The 24,615-nt window shown below is 38.6% G+C and overlaps 1 protein-coding gene across 1 annotated transcript in view; it reads right to left on the reverse strand.

Annotated features, from left to right (window-relative positions):
* Positions 1–24,615, reverse strand: part of SLIT3 (slit guidance ligand 3) — a 508,252-nt gene that overhangs the window by 217,060 nt on the left and 266,577 nt on the right. The window contains exon 6 of the mRNA XM_054168241.1: positions 8,264–8,335. Within this exon, the coding sequence (XP_054024216.1) occupies positions 8,264–8,335 (72 nt within the window). The remainder of the gene's footprint in view (positions 1–8,263; positions 8,336–24,615) is intronic.

Raw genomic sequence — 24,615 nt, forward strand, 5'->3', positions numbered from 1 at the left:
TTTTTTCTTAAACACAGACTTGGATATGCTATGTAAAGAAAGTCTAATTTGTACTAATCATATGCCTTTCTTTTTAAAGTTTGAGTATTTTTCCCAATTTAACCTTCTCATCATATATACTTACACACATATATACTTATGTGTATAACCTTGTGAAAAATGGGGAAATAGACATTACTTGTTTTTCAGATCAGACGCTTCTACTTATGCCTTTTTTTTTTTTCCAGGTGCAGAGATAATTATCTAGCACTTCACCTGCAAGCTAACTATCTGCATATTACTGTTTTGATTTCTAATTTGCCATAGATAACTTTGTTGTCCCAGCTAAAAATACTGGATCCTGTCATAATTTTATTCCTTTTTTCTAGGCAAATCAGGCTTTTGAGTTCCCTCCTGTATAAAGTCTGCCTACAGCATAGAGCCTTTGTCTCTGCTGTTCTATGAGCTGAGCAGGACAAAAGCAACCTCTGAAAAAGACAAAACATTCATACCCCTATAGATCACAAATGAAACATTTCAATTGCACACACACACACACACAGAAGGTAACCATTCTGCCTTCTGAAGTGTTTTTTTAATAATCTTTTTATTTTTGCTGTTGTGGTGACTGACTCCAGAGGGAGTGCAGGAGTTTCTGCATTCACCACCAGTGCTGGACCTCAAACAGTGTCACAGAAGGACTGAAGATGTCCTGGTATGTTTGACATTGGTAGCAGAGAAAATTGTGCTACGCAGGCATGTTACCTCCTTCCTTAGCCAATGAGGGCAAATTAATGCTGACAGAATTACATCCAGCTACTGTAGTATCATCTCCAGCTGCTTTGGGGAGCAATATAAACAATGAATTGCAATTTATGGCATAGTGTGACTACTCATCTACCCTGGACTTGTTACTTTCCCTCAGAACTCTGTCATCACCTTAACTTCATCTGCAAGGAGTTTTATTCCCAACATACTCTTCAGCTCAGCTTTTGGTTAAGGTGTTGAGCCACATGTCTGCACTAAATAAACAGTTGAGCGTCCTCTGGATTAAGTTGTTCACATTGATTTGACTTTCAACAGTCAAAATGCTTGGTCTACATCTTTTATATTACTGATGAAGAAACTATATTAGTCAAAGGGGAGGGAGGGCAGGTCACAAGATGAGCAAAGCATGCAAATCAAACAATTCATACTATGGGAGAGAAGGTTTACCAGAAATCTTTGTCTCTCCTGGAATTTTGACTTTGGAGTCTCTCAGCAGTGACTGCAGCGCCAATAAAGAGCTGACGTTACAGAAGCCATAAAACCAGGCTTCCTCACAAAGCATACTGGTCAGTGACTCAAGAAACCAATAATTCTAACCTGGGACTGCTCATCTTGATAAGTTCTGCAGCCTGCATGGCTCCAGGCTATTCTTAAAGAGAAAAAACCGCCCCATCCTAATGGAAGCAGGAAAAGAGAATGAGCACAGCATTCAACTACTACATATGCTCCAGGAGGGGGAAAATCCATCTTTTCTAAATATGTAATATAATTAGGCATCTGCACTGAGGATTGATAGAAATGTTCATCAATTTGCTGGGACATGCCTGGAATACTGCAGGATTAGCAAAATCATTGATCAATAAATTTATGCAAATATATTCTCCCCATAAAGAGAGAGTTACATTACATCTGTAACAGGCACCAGTGATTTTCAGCAGCTCTCCCTTGCCCACTCTTATTTTATCTCAGCTGGTTTTTGATATAAAGCCTGTCACCACGGTGCCATCTGGATAGTGTTCCTTTCACTATGCTGTACCTCCAACCTCACAGTTTGGAATACGTTACAGAACAGAGGTTATCTCAGATTTCATTTCCATATCGTGAGCAATGATACCAGATCCCCCACTGACATGTGTCAGCGAATAAAAACATTCCTTATCAAGCAACCATGTAAGCATCCCATCTTTCCTCCATCAATTCTTTAATTATACATCTCATTTCACTAGGGTCCACTGGGGCTGCAGCACCTTTCTAAAAGTTCTTCAGAAAAGGCATTTCTGTAATTAATCTTATCTCTAGCTGATTTATATAAGAAACAGCAGCCAGGTTCTTCAGGAGCACTTCTTCCCATAAAGACCTACAGAGATACAGGAGGTAGGAGGAATGGGAATGGTATAAACTACAGGGCACTCTGATCGGTAATGGAGTAAAGAAAGATGGAAATAAGAACTTGTCAGTGGAACATCTGTCAATTGCCAAACTGACTTTCTTTTGTTCTTCTTCTGGCACAACACAGAAAACAGAGGACACTCTTAGCAAAACCAAACTCCTTGTTTTGCACCTAATTCGACCTTATTGGTAGATACTTCAATTACTCATATACTGCCAGTGGTTACTCCCTTCAGTTTTGTTTCTAGAACAAGTATTATGTATCTGCTGACTAATGGAATACCTTAAGATTCTAAATTAATCTTATTTATTTACACACATTTCAGCTAACATACATCCTTGAGTAAAAAAACACCAAACCAAACCAAAATACAAAACCCCCCAAATAATTTTAATTTTACTGTATGAGAGAGTAAACCAGCTATGCCCACCATTTTCAACAGAAATATCGGGTGCTTGGTGCCATGGTTTAGTTGTTTAGGTGGGTTGGATTGGTTGATAGGTTGGACGCGATGATCTTGAAGGTCTCTTCCAACCTGGTCTATTCCATTCTATTCTATTCTATTCTATTCCGTTCCATTCCACCATTTGTATTTTTGTGTTTAGATATTTTGGTATCAGTTATAGGAACACAATTTAGAGAGTTCAAATTTGATCCTGATTGCCTCGACCGACCACAATTTCCAGCAAAACAGAAAAGGAAATCACATTTGTGTGACATTTTCAAGCATTCATTAAGCAATGACATCTCATATATTTAGAATTATGTCATGCCTTTCTCTCCCTGACTCTTCAGGTTGGGAAAGCAAATAAAAATCTTCTATCTAGTTAAGATATGCCCAGAATTGCATTTTGCAAATAACTAAAACTGACTATACCTCTGAGTGTTCAAGCACACTGAAGACAACCCTAGCAACAATTAAATCCTGACTATAGCACAAAACAATCACCCATGTTCAGCAAAGGCTTCAAAAGTTTGCTGAGACAAAGGGCAGTGCGCATTATCAGCACTCTGTGACATCTCCATCGGAAATTGCATGGATTACTCAACTTTTTACAAGAAAGAATCCTTTCTAACAGGAACTGACTGGATTCAAAAAATGAAAGCATGAACAACCCTATTCCACTTGTAAAATGCTTGCAATGACTGGAGATGTCAGACAACACACAGCACAACCAGGGGATGCTGACCACAACTAGTCTGACAGATTGCACTGAGTCCCGCTGAACACCACTCGCTGCTGAAATGAAATCAGAAGAACCAGCGCGTGGCACTTGTAGCTGGGTGCTTGTCTGGGCATGCAACAGTCAGGAACAAATGGTTGGAGAAAAAAGGCTTAGATACAAACACCGATGAAACAATTTTATTTCCAGGACTCTTATTTTCGGGGTTGGAAGGTTGGTGTGCTTTCATTTTTCAATCCCAAACCCTACTTTTTATTTTTAAAGTATTTTAAAATTTTTTAAAGATCAAATGTGTAGAGCTTATTTGACTTACAACTTCTGGCTGCTGTGAATACTCATGTGACTGTATTTGCACTTCTTTGTTATTTCTTGTGAGTGAATTACTATGATGTTTCACACTGAAGAGCCCAGAATGGCAGATTGCTGAGAGTGTATTTGGCTACTACAGAGTCAATGACTCAAGGAGCAAGCGCTCGTTTCAAAAAACAGGAGAAAGGACTTTGAGGCTTAGAGATATTATATGAAAGATCTACAACAAACAACATGCCTAACAACAATGACAAAAATCCAAAATCACTCCATACTAGCTCTGTACAGCAAGAATTCATTTGCTCTCTTTAATAGAATGTTATCCACAGACCCCCTAGGATTAGCTCTTGGTATGATAAAATCTTTAGGATTCAGGAAGTTCTTTTACAGAAAATCTGCAATGAATAAACTGTGTTCAAGCTCCATTCCCTCTGACTATCATTACAAAACAGAGGGAAAACCAGCTTTTACGATATAAAATAAGGAAACGCTTCACCTAAGTTGCCAACAGTGACTCATAATTCTTTTTGTTCTATGCACATGGCACAAATGCCATGTCACCACAGTTTTCAAGCCACCCCAGTGAGGCTAAACAATAAAAAATAAATTAAAAGCGGTTTTGGCTAAACTGAACTCTGTACCTTACTGAGCAATGGATTCTAAACCAAGAAGTATTGTTCAGCGCTCCCAGTGTAATGACAATAGCGTGTTCATTCACACAGTGTTACTAGTTTATCCAGTTGGAGCAAGCTTGCCGAACCACCTTGAAAGTATTTATTTTTATTCATGCACCCTAAGAGACTGAAGGTGAAATTCTGAGCTCTGAAAGACTTCTGTCTCCTATGTTTCATAATTTTGAACATTTGGAAATGAACCTATGGACTACTTTCTAATCTACAAAGGAGATGAACATCATATTACCACACACCATAAGGAATACTGGACAATTATTCTGAAGAATTCTTCCAGGTGTTTGGTTTTGTTTTGTGAGGGTTTTATAATAATCTTTACAGTGCTTACAGCTACAGTAATACCAATTTCTTAATAAAACTGTTATTGCCAGATACTGCCACAGGACATAACTAAAGATTAAGCTGAACAGAAAACCTCTTCTACCAAAAATGGCGCTTTAATTAATGCAAGTTTCACACCAATTTTCTCCAACCTTTCTGCACATTTCTATCCTAACAGGTTAAAAGCTTTTGCCACCCATTTAAAAATACGCCCCTCTTTTCCCTCTTATTGCTGTTTCAGGTATTGCACATCCCCATCTGGTCTTGCAACGTAAGAACAAATCCACTGAAATATACTGCATTGTCTTACAAGATGGGGGAAAGGAAGTACGTCAGCAAGAAAAAAAATCCCCATTTCATCAACAGATTAAACCCAAAATGAATTTAAAAAAAGGCAAAAAAAATGAACAAAAGCAGCCCCAATGCAAAACTAAAGAAAGGTGTTTAAGTATGAATGCCAGTTCTGCATGTAATTTCTCAGACATTATTTTCACCTTGCTGTAGGAGCAAAGACAATCAGCAGAAGGCACCAAACCCCTTTGTACTCAACAGTTCTGCTGCTTTTTAACCCAGAACTCAGAGTCCTAAGTAGTTCTTGGCACCTGCATTATGGTCTGCACAGGTCATATCATAGGATCAGGGACACTTTTTTGTGGCATTTGAAGCACGGAAGTTCATAAACAAAGAAATGATCAAAGAACTGTGTTCGTACTGAGAGATGCGGTCAGTGCCATGTTCTGGTCCAATCTTCAGCTGCTAGCATAGAATCATAGAATTATTTGGCTTAGAAAAGACCTCTGCAAGTTCAGCTGTCAACCCAACACCACTATGGCCATTAAACCATCTCAGAGTGCCACATCTATGTATTTTATTTTTTGTTTAACACATCCAGGTGACTTTACCACTTTCCTGGGCAAAGGGAGCAGCTTATTGTACCGCCAAATGCTGAAACAAGGCAGAAACTTCAGTTTTGTTTTCATCTCTGCCTCTGTGTTACTTGTTGGTGAAGGAATGTACAACATGGAAAAAGAAAACGAAAGTAATAAATAAAACCAATTTGTTGATAAGCACAAGTAAGTAAAATGAATCACAGAGTGCTCTTCACTTTGAAGGATAACTGCACAACTTCCCTCTGTTCCCACATCTACCAAATCACCAAGCTCTTTGCACTCATGGTTCTTTTGAGAAATTCAAGATGAAAAGTGTAGCCCAGAAAACAAAGTGTTTTGTCCTTGTTTTTCCCCCTTTTTCTTTTTTTTTGAGCAATTTTGTCTTTAGGATTCTGTAGACAGGTGGGTGTGCAGAAATGAAAATGCTTGATATCAGAAAGTTCACATGATTTTAGTATGATAGAGAAGTGTATTATTTGATACCCTTGTAAACAGCTAATTATGATTCATTTCTGCCAGACTCGTTACTTATTTTCCATATAGCGCATTGCAGGTTAAAATATATCTGTGCAAATTACATAGTGGGTCTGAAATGGTGAAATTTGGTTTCACTTGTAAATGATCTTTGATGCTTCAAATGGCTTTAATTTGTAACATTTATGATTGTTCTACAACTGAAGACAGTCTATTCTCTGGGGCATTAAGCAATTTTATTTTCATAAAGAGATTAAATATTTGAACTTTCTTTAAAGAAAAACTTGGGAAAATTTTCAGATTAGGCTGGGTGTATAAAACTCACATTTTGTGGCTGCAAGAAAAATAGCATTAGAAATAGGTACTATCAATCTATTTTCTCATCTTTTAGCATCAAGATTGATTTTTCCTGTAGCAGTCTGCGCTGAAAATTAAAAATGCATTAAAGAACTGATTATGATGTATTTTATATATTCTCCTCTTCTCCCACCTGCAAGTAACTGGTATAGAATTAACCAATTAAAAGCAGAGTGGTAAATAAACTAATTTAACATTTACTGCATTCTGGGGAGAAGGAATGCATTCCCAACAACTTTTCCAGAGCCTGAAGAACTCAGTTTATGAGCAGAAAAAAAAAAAAAGAAGAAAGAAAGGGGAAAAAAAAAAAGCTCCATTAATTGTCCAGCCTTTTTCAGTGACAGTCACAGCACAATCTGCTGTCACTGGAGGACTGATTCACTCTCTGTAGATACGGAAAATCAGTCCATCAAAAACAAATAAAAGAAGTCAATTTTGTAGAGTTTAGTGATTCCCCCCCTTTTCCCCCTTTCTTTCACCCCCGATTAGACTTTTCAATCCACCAGAAAAGTGAAACTTTATAGTGATAACATGTTACTTTTCCTGAAAAGTGCTATTAATATAGCATTCAAACAATACCCACGTAAGAAACTCTGCAGATATCTACTGTTAGCTCAGTATGAGCAACACAGACAATCTGATCAGTATCAATATCACAACCCTGGGAAAGAGAGGGGCCAAAGGTACTCCAGCTGACTGTGACAGGCAAACCACTCCCAGGTCTCCCAGGAAGATAAATGTGTTTCTGCAGATCCTCTTTGAGCACCAGTACTGTGTGAGTAGAGCCCTTGGGAAGAATTCTCTCTGTTATTCCATGCACACTCAACCCCACTGTGGTGAGTGGCACAGCACTGTCTATAAAGCCCCTTGTTTTGCTCGTTCTAAGAAGCCAAGGGCAGTATCTCGAGTCTTCAGGTGTCAGGACTGTGTGAGGCTTACTTTACCATCTACCATTTGCTGGTTTGCACCATGTAATTTAATGGCAAGCTTTTCAGCAGCTGTATTTAAGTGTGCACTGTTTCAGTGTTTAACTCCAGTTCAGATGCTAAAGGCTTGACTTTTGGAGGGGTCATGTTGTCCATCTCCATTCAGGCTTAGGACTGTGTGTTTAACACTCGACTTTGCAGTATTCACAGGGAAAGCTTTGTATCAGTTCATATACTCCAAACCAATTCCAGTAAAGGTCTCTAAGTGAATTATCTGCTCAGATACAGAGTTCTGGGTAACACTGGATTTTACACTACAGTGAAAGTGCTCTACATCTAACATGATTTTTCTCTACTAGGGTCAGCTTCCCTGTCATTTTTTTTTTTGTCTGTGCTGCAGCTTTAACAGCTGATGTGTAAAGTTTTTGGTACATGAAAGAGCACAACGTGGTGTTATTTCAGTCCTCAGAGCAGGATCCTCCCCAAAAGCCAATGACTGCACTGAACAAGCCTGCCAAACGCCCGTCTCTCCTCCCTCCTACATATCAAAGACCTTTTACACAGCTTTCTGTCTAAGGCAATTGTCAGATCTCTCATAATATTGTTCCCCATGAGCCTGTTACCCGTCCACTACTCGACATCACGCAGACCTGGCCAGGTTCCTGGCTGCAGAGCGCACATCGGACGCACTTTGAATACTGCTGAACCCCATCTGCTCCACGCAGCAGCGAGCACAGCGATATCTCTGCTCCTCTGGAGCGGCAGCAGAGAAGTCGTCTATTGTGGTTTAATTAGCAATAACCCCAGCCTGGGGGAAGTGGGAGATTTCACTTTCCACCTAAGCCTCTGCACTCTGGTGGGAAGGAAGGACATCAAGCCCCCACATTCACTCAGCACTGCAGCACAGGGAGAAGCACATACTCCCACCCACCCACCCGGCCCGGCACCCCAGCACAGCACCAAGTCAACTCACAGGATCTCCAGGTCGCGCAGGGCTCGGAAGGCTCCATCTTCGATGCAGCTGATCTGGTTGTTGTCCAGCTGCCTGCAGAAAGGAAGGGAGAGGATGAAGGCTGGCCGGTACGGGCAGAGCTGCCTCGGAGCGCCAGGCTGGGGGCTTCCCGTCCCCGAGGTGTCCCTCCACCCCCTCACAGCGCATCTCGCCACCCGGCGCAGGGCTGCTCGGCTGCCACGATGCTCTGGCTCTGCGCTGCTGGCTGACAGCGCAGCACGCTCCCGCACACTGAAGCCTGGCAGGTCTCAGTAAATATTAATTGTGCCTTTTTTTTTTTTTTTTTTCCCCTCTTCCCCTTTTCTCTCTCTCTTTTTTTTTTCTTTTTTCTTTTTTTTTCTTTCTTTCTTTCTTTTTTTTTTTTTTTTAAAGGCAGAAGGGAGTAATTTCATTACATTAGGGCATCCAATCCATTATGAGCTTTTACCGTCATGTCACTGAAACAATTTCATTAAGCTAAAGGCCTGTAAATCATTGGAGGTCACTGTGCTGCCCTCCATGACCTCCCAGAATGCCTTTTTTTCTTTTACTGGAAGTTGGAGTCCTCTGTCCTGACAGTACTAAATCTCCAGGCTTTATCTACCCAAGAGCTGTGAGAGTGCATGGGGAATACACCAATTCCAAATTAGACTCAACTAATCTAATTTTATAGTCTTTTTATTATTCTAAGCACCAAATGTCTGTGGTGGTTCGATGCCTCTCTGCATTGTTACTGGTCCCATCTGGTAGCCCGTTCTATTGAAAGATCTCTGACTAAATACAGATTCTGTCTAACTGCATCAGGGAGAGCAGTGACAGAAAGCATTATACACATGTACACTTAAAACACTATTTTGCTTTAAATTGTGTAATTTAATATTAGGATGGTGGAGTTCTCTCATTTGTCTCCCTGCATACACATGATTTAAATATATTTTACAATAGATGTGGATAAAGCAGTACAGCTACATCTGCCTTTTCTAAAGTTAAAAGTTGTCATTCAAAATTGTTATTACATTTTCTGACATCCGATCCCTTAAATTTTACACTGAGTGAAATAAAATTACCTATCTCCCCCTGTGCAAGTAAAATATCTGCATTTCATAAAATAAACCAAAACCCAAACCAAAAGCAAACCCAAACAGGTGCAGGCTCCTGACTCTGTGTTATGCTGCTCTTTCCATGACCTAAAACTTTAGATTTGGTGAGGTAAGGACCATTTTTCTGGTGTGCATAAAGCAGCATGAACAAAGATGCCAAGATTGCATTGCAATTTCTGCTTGCTATTAATAATAATAAATATATAGGCAGAGATAGCAAAAATATTACACTTGTGTGCAGTATTTTTGTACAGTTTTACCAAGTTCTTGCCAATTATTTTCTAGACCTACTTTTTTTCCCCCCTAAATAAGCATTTGTCACAGCTTTCTTATTATACATCAATAAAGCAGAAACAGAGCAAATATAGTCTTTATGTACCTCTTTAGAAACTGAGTTTGATCTATTAACATTGAGCATCTTGAACATGTAAATATTTGATGACTAAGAGAAACATCCTTTATCATATAGCTTGGTCTCAATGAATGTGTTTTTTTGTGATTTAAAGTGCATTTAAAACCTTACATAATATAAAGTCTACTATAAACTTAGCAAGAATAAGCCCTGCTAAGGTTTCTCACAGCTCTCCCAACTTTGGAGAACTCACTGAATTTTGCAGCACATCAGTGATGTCTCTTAATAATGACAGATATTGGGATGTATTAGCATGCAAAGTGGTTTGTTTTGTTTTCTTATTTTTTTTTTCTGTAGCATAACAGTTCATGCATAGCATATGTACATAAGCATATACATACATATTTATTTATGGACTCTCTCTCTCCCATCATCTAGCAAAGATGCTAAACCCGATATTTTTAGCTTCTGTGAGGACCAGTGGCTGCTGAGTGGCTTTTTCTAAGCACCCTGTTTAATTGTGTGGGTTGTTAAAAAATTTGTTGCATAAACAGAAAGGATGGAACATTTCAGGAGGATTAAACTTGTGATGAGTTAAATAGAAGGCTGGCTGCATGACTAAGTACTTTACACATCAGTTGGCTTTATTAAGCATAAAAAGTTGGCACACACTATCATGACGAGGAGAAAGCAGGCACAGTGTGAGAACCACCTCTCTCTTTTATTCCATAGGAAGTCCTATATACTGCCTTTTTCTATTTCACTTCTATTATGATATTGATTTTTCTGCCAAATACGCTAAAACAAACAAACCCAGTGTCCTACTCAGAAAACCTTCTGATTAAAGGCTTCATATGTAGTGTATTGTTTTTTTCTAAAAAAACTCTACTTTCATAGATGATTTTTGTTAAGAAAGCATAACAACAATCTTAATCATATCTCTATAGGTCCAGTCATGCCAGTGCTAACAAACAAGTTTAGTCTGTATGATTAATCCTCAGGACCACAACAAGAGAAATTCCTGGATGTCCAGAAGATGCCCACTTATTAGGATCATTGATACATAGGGAAAACGCTCATTAGAGAGACAACCTGATTCTGTGTTCTCCATAAAGGAAGCCTGCAGAGTCTCTGGGAGGCATACCTGTGTTTAATGCTTCTTTGTAACAGAGCTCCCATCTCCCAAAATCTATTTCCCCTAAACATTCACATCTGTGTTTAAGCATGAGGATTTCTTCTCAAAAGGAACAGAACTAACAGTTGTCTTAAAATTAGGCATGACAGTTTTTAAGACCCTTCACCTTCCCATTTATCTCTCTCTGCATCTGTACAGCACCCTGGTGAGTGGTTAAGCAGGGACTAGACATTGGAGAGTTTAAAGTCTAAACAAAGTCTTCATTCCAAGACAGTATGTTAAGTTTTGAGAAAATGTCAGGTAAAGCCTTAGAGAAAGGCAAAGCCAGGTGTATAACACATACTTTTATACCTCTGAAGACAAAACAAAAATCCTGTGATGTGGGCTTGCAGCCAGATCACATATTCAGAGTGAGTACATTGTGCACGCAGCTCTTCAATGCACAGAATAGACACACCTAGCATTTGTTAAGAAGAACATCTTACCTAAACAAAACTAATCATATGTAGAGAAAAGGAGAATTCAACCATTAAAAAAAAAAAAAGAGGGGGGAAGGGGGAAACAAACAAGCAAACAAGACTGTTTCAGAAGAGATGACATACATTTCCTTGAGGATCACACAACACTGCTCTTCTGCATTGTTCCCTTCTGCTTGCATAGAGCACTCCTGTGGAGCACTACAACCTGAGACACACATCAACTGCTCCAGCCTTACAGGTGAACTTAAAAAATACTCTCAACCAGCAAAAACATTTATTCAGATTGAAATGCCATCTCTATTTGTCAGAGTTCATACCCTTTCTAGAAGACCTTTTTCTCTTCCATATTAGAAATGGGATGTTGTGCATGTAATGGTGTAATGCCATGGTGAAAAAAGGTCAGACAACACAAACTCAGATTTAAGACACAATTTTAAAGTGGACAAAGTCACTTTTCATAGGTTTTTAAAAAACCTGTTTACTCCTGCCTTTTGAAGGAAGACAGCACTACGTCCAGACTTTCTCTCAAATTATCAAGTGATTCAACTGCCTCTGAAGACAAGAGGGATTCTCACACAGAAAATGTACACCTCTATATTTATGAGAAGCTAAGGATGAATGAAATAACAGCCACCTAGCTGTAAAATAGCCACACAATATGTATGGCACATGCTAAGAGCTAGAAGCCATTGCAGAAACAAATACCAATTGTAAAACTTTGAATTGTCAACATTTTGTTAAGTTTGGTAGATACCTAACTTTTACTTGGGTGAAAATGTTTGGGTTGCATGCAGAATCTCTCCTAAACAGACACAAAGCACTGAACTTCATCTTGGTGATGCTGTCAGAAGGCTTCCTTCTCCAGCATCAGTGAGCTAAGATCCCAGCCTGGGAAACCCAGCAGCTTGTGTGTGATTGAATTACCTACTCTGACCTCACCCAAGAGGCTCCAGGGATCCAAGAGCTCCATGACAGGCAATTAGCAACCAGACAATACGAACAGATACAAAGAGAAATACCAGAAGATGTCAGAGAATGGAGAAAGGAAAATATTGAATGGGTATATGGGAATGAGGTGAATAGTGACAGAGACAAATGCTCAGAAACTGTGTGAGAATTTGTACCACTATAAGGTGAAAAAGGCATCTTTCATATGGGAGAGTTATAATACTTTATAATAATACATATGGCATTGTGTGACTCTAGGCAGGATTCAATAGCTAGTCTCAGTTTGTATTAAAAGGCAGGAAAATTATGGGACTAAATGATATGTAACTGATTGATCATTGTCTATCTTTAAAATTGATATTTTAATGAAAAAACACACAAAACACCTTTCTATAAAACGAGAAAGAATGCTGAATCCTAATAGACTTATACCACTGGACAGTCTGGGGTTTGGTCAACACACCACTTTATTTAAAACACAATTCCCCTAACAGCATATAGCTTGGGCTTTTTCATTTTGATTTGACCATTATCATCCATGAGCATTTTCATATAGCATTTGTAAGGAAAAGGATTTTTCAATGTTGATATTCTTTCACCATTTGAAATAATCCTCCAAATACCAAGGCTTTGAGGTTTTGCTCGTAACAATAAGGACTATTTAGTTTTCAAATGCATTCGAGACATAAAAATCCCTAGCAACAGAGCTGATAAAATTTTTAACACCTAAGATATTTTTTAAAAAATAAACCCAAAACTGTTAAGAAGTACTGAATTTAATTTACCCAGGGTGAATTAAATTCAGGGTTAGTTTTTCCAACACTGAAATAATCTAATCTTTTGCTAACATTAACAGTTAGTTAAGGGTTAAAGCCCTGCATTTCCACTACAAAAAAAATGTTTTCTCACAATACACCAACTAACCTGATGCTATGTATAAGAGCTTTCAATACTTTTCCTGCAATAAGCCACCCTCACACTCATGAAGAGGAGCACCTTCAAGTTTAAACACACTACACAATGGTTTGTACTTACTTGTTTCAGTGAGGGCTTTTTTTCTGTTGTGCCATTTACAAACACTGCCGAGGCCACTGCAGAGGCTCAAATGTTAATCTGTTTTTTAATTATACTGTGACAGTAGTTTAATTACTGTAACCTCTTCAGATATTTTGCCTCAAATCTAGTTAACTGTTTAAATAAAAGCCTGTATGAAAAAGTACTGTAATAAATACCTTACAGATTTCTATGTTACTCATATTTCACATGTTCAGCATAAAAGGAAGTGTTAGAATAGTTGTGGAATTAAGAAAGTTCTACTGTTACAGATACGAATTTATTACTGTAACAGTTATCTACTGTTATGGATAAATACATAATAATGAGATAAATCAATGAGATAAATCAAAAGCCATTTCCTCAACAATATGACTTGCCTATTTAACAGAAATATCCAAACTAAAGGTACTGTGTTTCTGAAGTATTTAAAGGAATTTTCAGTAGTCACTTCACAGGAAGGTAAACTCACTGTAGCTTCTTATAGAATTGTTGTTAGAGAAACACTAATTTTGTTAATTATGTCTCCAAAAGAACCTCAGTTTGGACAACATTTTCCCCAACCCTTTTCTATTTTTTTTTTTTTTCCTAATACAAACTGCTGACGCTTTCCTGTAAAGTTTATGCCCTAGGATTGAAACTCTTCAACAACCCGTAGGAATTAGACACTCTGTAACATTTATTGTTCATCCTCCAAACCAGTCCTCAGATAACTTTGAGAATGTTAAAATTTCAAAGGAAAGCGACATCAACACATCTGTGTAAAATTTCTTACGCACCAAACTAAAGTCCTTAAATTAAATTGGCAAGGAAGCACCATAAATGGTAATAGATGGTCCTTTCAAGTAATACTACATTTTATTACATTGAAATAAAGTCTTTTTCAAAGCATCTTCTAACGCACTTTTCACTTTTTACTCTTCACTACTGCTTTACTAAAATTATTCTTTAAGAGCTTACTTGTGTTAGAAGAAGAATTAATACAATAAATTCAACATTGAAACAATTTGCAGTTGGATTAAATCAGCGGTGCAAAACAAAAATGACAGAGCCACTGTGATCAAGCCAAAATCTCCCTCTGGGATTTTTACAAATGTTCCAAAATTGCTTTTTGTTTTCTGAAGATGGTGTTTTGCCAAAAGCTACATTTGAGGCATTGTGCAGAAACATCTCATCTGCATGCAATAATTGGGCACAGTCATATTCTCTGTCTTCAGCCTTCATACCTGACCTATGTTGCCAGATTGTAACAGAAGCACGGAGAGATATCTGATTTGGAGGGGAAGAGTTGCTTGTAAATAATTACTCTGCAGACTATTCAAAAGCATTAAGTATTTACTCAATTTGATTTTTTTATTATTATATTAACTCAAAAATCAAAATGTTGCTTTCAATACCCAGGCATCACATCAGCTTAATGCAAAACTTAAGTGGCAAACGAACACGTAGACTACTCCTGCCTCTTCCCACAAGGGTAAATACACAAACCCAAGATTTCCTTTCAATAGCAGGAGACTTAGAACATTTTTTTTTTCTTTTTTTTTTTTTTTAACTCTCTCTGGTTGCTGATGTAACAAATAGTGCATACCAAGCACAGAAATGGCTGTCTCCATAGCAATTGGGGCAGGTTTTGCGGTTTCCCTAGTTACTCTTGACTGATAACCATCTGTTGTTCTCCTCTGCCATAGCCCCAAAGGGGAAAAGGGGAAGAAATGAGAAAGATAAAATGGGTGTTAGTGAACATGAAACTTATTTGTGATAGTGGTTTTTACATTTTCAGAAGGTTTGCACTTACTTAAATCTCGGTTGTATTTATTGTTATTTTCAGTTGACAAGTATCAAATACCACACATAAAGAAAAGTTCTAATTTCAAAATGCTACTAATCATTCACCTTGTTAATAGGAAATCACACTAGGGAATACCAGGAGGAAATCCTATCATTAGGGGTGTTAGTATAAAACTGCAGAAAAACTGAAACTAAGGCTCTTCAATAATAATAATAATAAAAAAGTAAGAAGATATCCAATCTACATAATTAGTAGGAATGTGGAATGTATACAGAGCACGGGGTAGAGGAGATGAGGAAGGTTAGCATCCATAAGCTGCTGCAGATAGAACAGGATTATTAGGTAACTGGTACTGTCTACCTCTGACCCACCATAATGGTTGGAAGTTACCTCTGTTGACAAGCTTGTGGCCGCCACTTTCATCAAACCTTGAGTCCTTCCTCCCTACATTCTGCCCATGTGGTACTCTAAGAGACACATAGGTACAGTGGCTCTGCAGGGCTCAGGGTACCCATGCCTGCATCCCTCCTCAAGGCCAGCAGAATGGTTGAGCCTGCACTACAGGCAGCCAGTGATGTGCACAAGATGATCTCCAGAGGTCCCTTCCAAGCCCTATCATTCTGTGATGGCCTTGCTGCACATCAAGATGCCTACTACATAGTCTCATGTACCATCGTGGTATCATTTACATGGAATTAGCCGCACGTAAGTCACACTCATTTTGAAGAAAAAACAACCAAGCCACCAAGCCAGCTGTTAGAGCAGAGCAATACACAGTATGCAACTGGGCTCTGGGATTTTTCCCATGTGTATGTTCCACGTAGTAAGAAATTCATGATAGAGGCAAAACTTAAAGAAAGACACAGAATGCTTCCTCCCTTAATATGGAAATGTCTATCAGCTGTCAGTTGTCAAAGACAGACAAGCTTTGTTGGGGCTACCAGTATTTCTGAAACGTGACTTCAGTAGGCCAGAGGAGGGCAAGAACCTAGAGTGATGTGACAAGACATGGTTATTGCTCTGTTGGTTCTTATCCACAGCACAGTACAGGAGGTGTTCTGGACACAGATTACATTACTACTGCCCTGGGGCTGCCAGTGGAAACTCAGGGAGAACAGGGTTCTGCAAGGCTCATCAGGAGGAGGGGCTTGAGGTGCCCACATGTCCTGACAGGAGAAAGGGCAGACGTGGCAAGGCAATTTAACAGGGCTGCTTAACAAAAATGGTAATAATTCTGATCTTTCATTGTTTACATATTGTTATTATTAATAATTTACTAAATCCAGTGTTGGGAGGAAAACTAGGGCTCTCAATGCCTTTAAGTGGCTTGGACTTTTTCAGCAAACATGAAAATGACATGATGAGATAGAAGCTGTGGCAGAGGGAAATGCAATAGAGCTTGGCAATTAAGCGAAGGTAAATGTGCCCAAGGGCCACACAGCAGAAGCACCTCTTTTATACAGTTAGGAAGATGACAGAGCAAAAAGGAATCTTGACATTTGATCTCCAGACATCTGTCCCCTTTGAAATCTCATATTACATTAGATTAATTCTATCACCCACAGTCATACAATGTTTTGAGATCTGTTTCTAGCTCTTAATACAAGAACTTGGGAGGAAATAATCCCAAACCGGTAAATGTTGTCAGAAAAGTCACAGCAGTGTGTTGTTACCCAGCTGGTAAATTTGGGCAATCCACTAGAGAGTCTTGTGGCTCAGTGACATTTTTAAAATTAGAGAAATCAGTAATAATACCTTGTGGATGCGTAACTAGTGGACAAATGGCTTAAAAACAGAAGAACATAGATTTAGATTAGAAATTAGGAAGAACTTCTTCCCCTTGAGGCTGGTCAGACACTGAAATAGGCTGCCCAGAGAACCTGTGGAGGTTCCAAACCTGGAAGTGTCCAAAGACAGGTTGAATGGGGCAATCTAGGCGATGTCCCTGCCCATGGCAGGGGAGTTGAAACTAGATGATGTTTAAGGTCCCTCCCAACCAACAACCATTCTGTGATTCTCTGAATACCCAAACAAGTTGATCCTGAACTTGTGAATTGTAGTATCTTAGTATAACACATCAATAATTTTACTTTTTTAAAAATCAGATCCTGGTTTATCACACTTAAAAAACCAACAAAACCCCCAAACCCAAACCAAAACACAATGGCCAGTTAAAGCTGGAGAGGAAAGAAGAGTTTTGAATATCCCAGTGCTCCATTTTGCTTTGGGGATTTATTTATTTTTTTTTTTTTTAAATAACATAGTGTTCTTTAGTTCCTCAACATCCAAGGAACACTAAAATAACTAAACCCCACAATCACTGGAGGTTAGTGAACATTACCTGTTTCAAAATACTGCATCAGTTTTAAGTCAGTCTGGCATAGGTCTCCAGTACTGATCCTGCCTTGCAGACTCTGATGCTTTTCTACAAAGCTCCAAAGTGCAGGCCAGTTCATCTCAATACAGCTATGGGCTCCAATTTTAGGATTAGTAAATGGAGCTGCTTCCAGGATTTTTGTTTGGTTTTACCTCTTTTATACTGACCAGGCTGCAACTCACCTTTGAATTTCTAACACTTTCCACTGTATATCTGAGCACTGAAAAGTAACCAAGGAAAAATGAAGTGTTTTCAATTATTTTAAGACAGAGACATTTAACTTAGCTACAGCTTTATCTCCTTCCCTACGTACCTGTCTGGGCATTGTCAGAGATTTTAACACACTAATCTTCCCAAATCACTGAAGGCCACACACAGCTCCAAATTCTTTCTCCTCACTCTGATTACATGTTTCTTTGCTTATCAGATATGTGACTTTTCAGGTCTACTGAAAAAGTGCAGCAGACCCAAGTACATCATACAACTATACTAAGTGTGGTGGTTTTAGGCTGCTGCTCTCTTACTAATATACAGTAAGGCCAGCAGTGGACACTATAAACACATTCAAGATTTGTTTTCCAGTCATCACTGCAATGCCCATGTGAAGTCCTGATGCTCTGTTTTTAAGAGTCATTATATTTGTTGTTGTTTCTTAGCATCACATCTTATTTTGTAAGCCAGACATGTTGTAGACTTATAATCAATACTAGATAAGCATGCAGGTGAGTTCAAATGAGTTGGTATGGTACTCTTAACAAACTTCACTTGTGCTCTCAGAGAAACATCTGTGCGTAACAGATGAAAGCCCCAAAGGCTCAACCTGGTATCTACAAAACAAGAAGGGCTAAGAAAGAATAACTAGTTTCTAGACAGAAAAAAAAAAGAACTTTAAAGAAAAGTAAATCAGAAGAAAAACCAGAACTGAGTGCAGGAAAGAAAACAAATAAGTGACCAAAATTATGTTGCTCTTGGTTATCTTGAGACTTTGAAAAGTGCTATGGAAATACACAGCAAACCTCATCACAGTTGACAAAAAAAAAGCCATAGCCATTTTGTTTTATTGTTTTCAAGCCAGCCAAATTCATGTCATCTATGAAATGTTTATCACCCAGGGTAAGGACAGCAAGCCATCCTGCAGATTTATGTTTGCAAGCATTTTGGAACAAATGTGCCTGTTTTGAACACCCATATGAACCATAAGCATCCAATATGTTTGGATCGCTACATTCAGTTTTTGTTAGCAGATCTTTAACTTTCTGAACAGTGTTTTACCAAATCACTGTGGCACTCCTGCAAATCCTGCAGGAACAGGGCACAGAGCATATGGGACAACTCATCCGCATATTCACCAGGGAGTGTTTTTTTCCACCTACATGAAACCACAGGTCTATTTCTTCTAATTCATAAAAGCAAGTGGCATCCATCTATTTTTGGCATTTATGTGACTGCTGCAGCATTGGAGTCCCTCACCCTTTCATGTATTTATTCACTGCCCTGCAGAAGTGCAGCTGTCAGCAGCATAATGAGGTTTTACCAAATTTCAGGCACACCACACAACATTTCCAGTTCCACTATCCTACATCATTTGTAAATTCAAATATGTGTCCCTGGCCTCAGGAGATGTAAAATACAAACCTAAAGCATACAACAGGGAGAGTTTATATCAAAAGTGCTGAACACCACTCACTGCAATAGATAGTTATTGATAACGTGACTACTGTTACAAAGTGCATTTACAAAGAGATTGGTAAAACATGGCTAACAGCGCTAACATTTTGCTGAATTGCAGTGCTTGAAGGTAAAATTATCATTGAAACCCCTATTGGTACCTGATAGTCTCAGATCAGTTTAGTTCTTGGGCAGGTTTTAAAAGCAGGCTAAGAGGTGCTAAAGTCTTTCTTTCATCCTTCTTTCTGGATCCCTAATTGCTTGGAGAGCTTAATTGCTAGACAAGGAGTAACTTGACCCTGGATATGAAACATCACAGTTCAGAAATCTGAGGACCAAGGGATAATCACAATCTTCAAGATAGCATGTATTGCAAAATTAGGATGATATGTCACCTTCAAAGGGTTTTATTCCGTCCTCCAGGAGCACTGAGTAAAGTAAATTAAGAGTCTGTATTTATCTATAAATGTTGGACTTCTAATGAACAGAAATGTGTAAGAGTTATTCAATTAAAAACTGGTAAAACCATCTCATGCATCATGAAATAACAGCATCTCTAATTTAAAAAGAAAAAAAAAAGCTATAGAAGATGGCTTATTACTAGAAATACTATTACTAATTTTTACATCTTAACACCTACCATCAGTGGGAAATACTGCAGAAGCAGGTTTATATATGGAATCTCCTAGAAGTCAGAAACTTGGTTGTTGTTTTTTTTTTTTCTTTCTTTTTTTCCCCTGGCAAACTGCAACATTTTTATATTTTATAAGAAAAACATTTCCTTTTGAAATTAATGACATTAACCTTCAGGTCAGCTTAGACGTTGTGATTTCTTAAATAGAAATGTTCACATGTTTCAAGTGTTCCTTCACATTTATTTACTGGTCACTGAATAATGACTCTACAAGTCTTACAAAATCGAATTCATTGACAAAGAATCTTAAACATTAATTAAATCCATATGACTTCAACATTTTCTTGCTTGGTGGTATTTCTTTATTACTTTTTTTTTCTGACACTACTCCATAAATACATTCGTAGCAGAGACAGCTGCTTCCCCTGTCAGGACTGTCATAACAAAAGGGTAGACATGCGCAAGAAAACTTTTACTCCCTAGTAGGATTAGGCTGCAAGTATGGATCAGAAGAGCATGCCAGTTACCTTACCCGACCCTTTACACAAAAGCTCAAACATCTAATTTATACTGCAATGTGACAGCACTTAAATAAAATGGCCAGACAAAAGCCCTGCCCCAAAGTTCTCTTTCTTGCAATCAAAGCAACACATCTTTTGTAAGTAGGTAAAGAGGATACCTGCACCATTACCTTCATATTTCTCCCATCCTTCTCAGGGATCCTCTTGAGGCTGCTGCTTGCCTAACTTGCTATTAGCAAGGGCCTGCTGCTTATCCCCCTCCCTTAACCCTTAATTATGCTCTCCAGCTGCACACAGGAAGGGAAAGCCACACCTTTGAAAAGTAGCATGAGCTCAAGGCAGAGAGGTAAAACCAAACCAAATCTCAACAACACCCCCTCCAGAACGGTTCACGAAATGGTGAGGCCCTTTATTCAGTGAATCATCCCCAGCAAACCACTTGACCTCCTTACAGACATCTTCCTTATAAGACTGGTATTAAAAGCAGGACCCAATCAATAGCCAGTGCTATGTATGACCTGAGTTTAAGCATATAAATTCTGTACAAAATAAAGCATGGCCATGGGTGCAACTCATGTACAGGGCTACCGAGGGGTCACAAAAGGAAGCAGAAGAAAGAGGTGAGGGGGTGGTGGTGGAATCTGTCTAATTTCTAAAGTTAATTTTGCACCAGAAAGATCAATTTCCCAGCACAGGTCACAAGAAGTAGTTTTTAACATGTATGAAAAAGGTTTTGCTGCAGCACGTAGACTGGATGTGTTGACTCATAGGTTGTGTGTGCACCTGCAAATGCAGCAAGAACTGCTTATAGGGAATCTTAATGGAAACCATTTGCATTCAGAATTCTTGTGCACCACACCACAGTTTTCTATAGCCCATCATTTTGTATAAGTGAGTGGTAGGGTAGTTTTGTTAAGGGAAATATATCTATTCCGGTATCAACATATTGTGGCTGCCTTATAAGCAATTTCTGATTGACAGAACATTGAGGCAGAAATATATAGGGACATAATTGATCGTTCTTGAATATCTCATTTTCCTTCAAAAGGACAATTAAGAAATCCTTTCCCTAGTAAAAGGAAAGAAAGGCAGAATAATTCAAAGTGTGACAATATCACCTTGCACAATCTGTGGATACATATTATCAAAGCCTTACTCTGGTGCTGCCCAATGACTTGGAAAAATAACTCCAAAAAGAGCTTTAAAAATCCCACAAAAGACTGGAGCAGAGGTTACTTCCACATGAAGATAGAATTCTCCCATTTGTTTCTTTGACATTTATGGGACTTCCAAAGGGTAAACAAATGCAAAATTAGATCCCATGGGCTTTTAGTAAGGGGGGAAAAAAAAAAGTGGAGGAAAATGATATTTGGTAGCAGAAATCAGTTGTACAAATGAGACCATCATCTAACAGCCCTTTTCAGTGCTGCTATCTCACATTCTGCCTATGTCATCTGGTCTTAAACAAAAAGGATTGATTCGTGCCTACCTCTTAGCTATTTACTAAAGCCATCCTGAGACTTGCACCTACATAATCAACTTTATTAATCTCCTAAAAGATATTTGAGTGCCTGAGGATTCCCTCTGTGCTTCACTTAAGACTTAGGTCCTTATTTTATGCTGGAAGAAAAGACTGCAGATCCAAGCACAAACATGATTTTTTGAAATCAAATAAAGATCCTCCAGAGCATCTTCTTAATAACCATGTAGGATTTACCTGATCTGAACTTCTTTTGAGGAAATTTTCAAATGATGCAGCAATTTAGCTGTTTAAAAGGACTGTGTAACATTCCTTGTAAAAACACAGCGAACATGTTTATATAAAATGAGTTTATGATGACAAGACTGTAAAATACAACTGTATCATTACAGTTTAATTCTTTTTTTCCCTCCAAAAATGTTTCCCTATCACGGCATGACAAGTTTGGATTGAGCACAATTGCAGGTGGCTTTGTTTTCCTACAGCCACTTTATGTCATGGAGCCACGCAACTGCAAGATCGTGGAGCCATATAACAGAGTGAATCATTGAATGGGGAACATAATCATCCCCTTCTGTGCTCTGCATGTAGCAGGAAGCTATACAGGCTTTGTCATTGTCATCCATGTTTTAAATGCCCAGTTCTGCTCTAGTACAGAAAGCTGCAGCTGAGTTGAGGACTAATAGCTAAGCGGCAGCCTTGCTGAGGTGGGGTCAAGAAATGGGGACATCCATCTTATTTTGTGGTCAAGGAAGAGCAGTGCAGAAAATCTAGTTCCCCAGTCAATTACTGAAATTATTTTTTTGAGCCTAAGTCATTCCTCCTGGAGAAAACAAGAATCCATTTACTCACCTGTTTTCTCCCCAGTGTTTTCATCACTTTTAATAGTTAGATTAAAAATAATTATTGTGCTATCCTGAAAAAGTGATGCAGTATTGATTATGAACTGAGAAAGTTTCTTTCACCTTAAAAAGTACAAGTCTGGGAACACTGTTGTGTATTCACAAAATGAAATCTCAAAACTTGGTCTCAGTGAAATGGTAAAACAACTGAAGACTCCAGAGACCCACAGTACCTCTGTCTTGAAAGCTGAAAAAGCTCACTGGCTCTTCAAAACTGGTTCTGAGCAGCAGGTTAGCCCTCCCTGCAGATTCCTTCACTGTAGGCAACATCTCCATGTTGCACTGAACTGGTCCTGCCAGGTAAGTCTCGCAGCAAAGAGTACTGCCTGAGTCCTGCTCTTGTGCCAAAAGACCCTTGCTCTCTCTAGCTACAAGACATGTGTGGCATGGACTGAGGAGCTGAAACACACAGGGAGAGAGAAAAAACAAAAGCTATCTCATGCTATGGTTTTAACTTTGTCCAGCTGGAAAGGTCAGGAGGAGAAGGCAAACTTTGTTCTGTTGGTGGACAGTATTTACAGCCCCCACTTACTCATGGAGTCTGCACTAAAATGATACTGCTGTGCTGTTTTGGCTAGAGACTGCATATGCTGACCCCTCTGTGCCTAGCACAGCACCGGAATAATTCCATACAAAAGGTTTGCATTAAATATAATGAAGCAAATGACAAAATCAATAAACCTGGAGTGGTGTGGCTATCATAAAAATGATGTAAATTCAGAGTTCAGAGTGGTTGTGAAGCTATTTAGAATGATAATTAAAACCAGTACTGTCTCTCTCTCTCTTTTTTTTTCGTGTTCTCCTTCCCCAGAATAAAAGCTGCTTTTGACAATCAGAAGAATGCTACAGGGACACTTTCAACTAATGTATTCGAAATTAAGGTATGGCACAAAGACAACATAAATTATACAAAGAGAAACTGTAGGCATAGGTTAGCCTAAAAAAGTATAAAATAAAGAAAATTTGATTTCCATACTTTCTCAACTTATGTCACATTCTATTGTAATCAAGTTTCATATCAAAAGGACAGTAAGCATACCACATAGCCTGTTTTTAAATTATGGTATTTTCTGGAGTTTGTTTCTGTCAAAGAGACTTTTATAAGACTATTAAAGCAGAGAAAGGCCAAATCTGCTCTTTGTTACTCTCCATACAAAAGCAGTGCTGCAGTATGGGTGCTGTATCAAAATGTATCTATATTTTATTAGGATAAAGGAATGAGCCCAGAAGAGCACCAAGCAGATCTCAGTGAAAGAGGTAAACAGGTAAGTAATTTCTGGAAATATTAACAGTCCCCCTGTCTTTTTGTAGCAGATTTCAAACCCCCTGTAACAGATCCCATTCAAACTTAGGGGTGAGGTTTTACTTTGTGAGGCTCTAGGGGACATAACAGCTTGTGGCCTCATTTCCAGATTCATGCCAATGCCACATTTAGCCAAGTGAATTATACACAACTTCAATCTCTAGATTCCAAACTCTGGTTTTTTTAGAACTGTTTTTTACCTAATCAAACAGAAAAAAAACCACTACAAATGTTAAAAGTGGCTTTTAACCTTTGGGTTCTCACACCCAAATGTTGCATTTGTTCAGTCTCCTGTGCAATCAGTTCACATTGCCATGTCAGATGTGCTATTTTCCTGACGTGACACAGCACATCCATGTCAGTCTTCAAAATCCTCACTGATGACCAGCTTAGAGAGATGCATTACTAATGGCTATAGAAGAAGCCCTCTTAGGCAGGAGAAGACAATAAATTATGCAAAATACAAAACACAGGACAGATCAGAACAGAATTTTAAGTAAATGGAAATGACAACTCAGGTCTGTGTGGTACACTTCATCTTTCTTGTCACCAGCATTAGGATTTTACCATATGAACAAGGAAGTTGCAGTCTT

The sequence above is a fragment of the Dryobates pubescens genome, chromosome 16 (assembly GCF_014839835.1).
Source record: "Dryobates pubescens isolate bDryPub1 chromosome 16, bDryPub1.pri, whole genome shotgun sequence".
In the NCBI taxonomy this organism is placed as follows: domain Eukaryota; kingdom Metazoa; phylum Chordata; class Aves; order Piciformes; family Picidae; genus Dryobates; species Dryobates pubescens.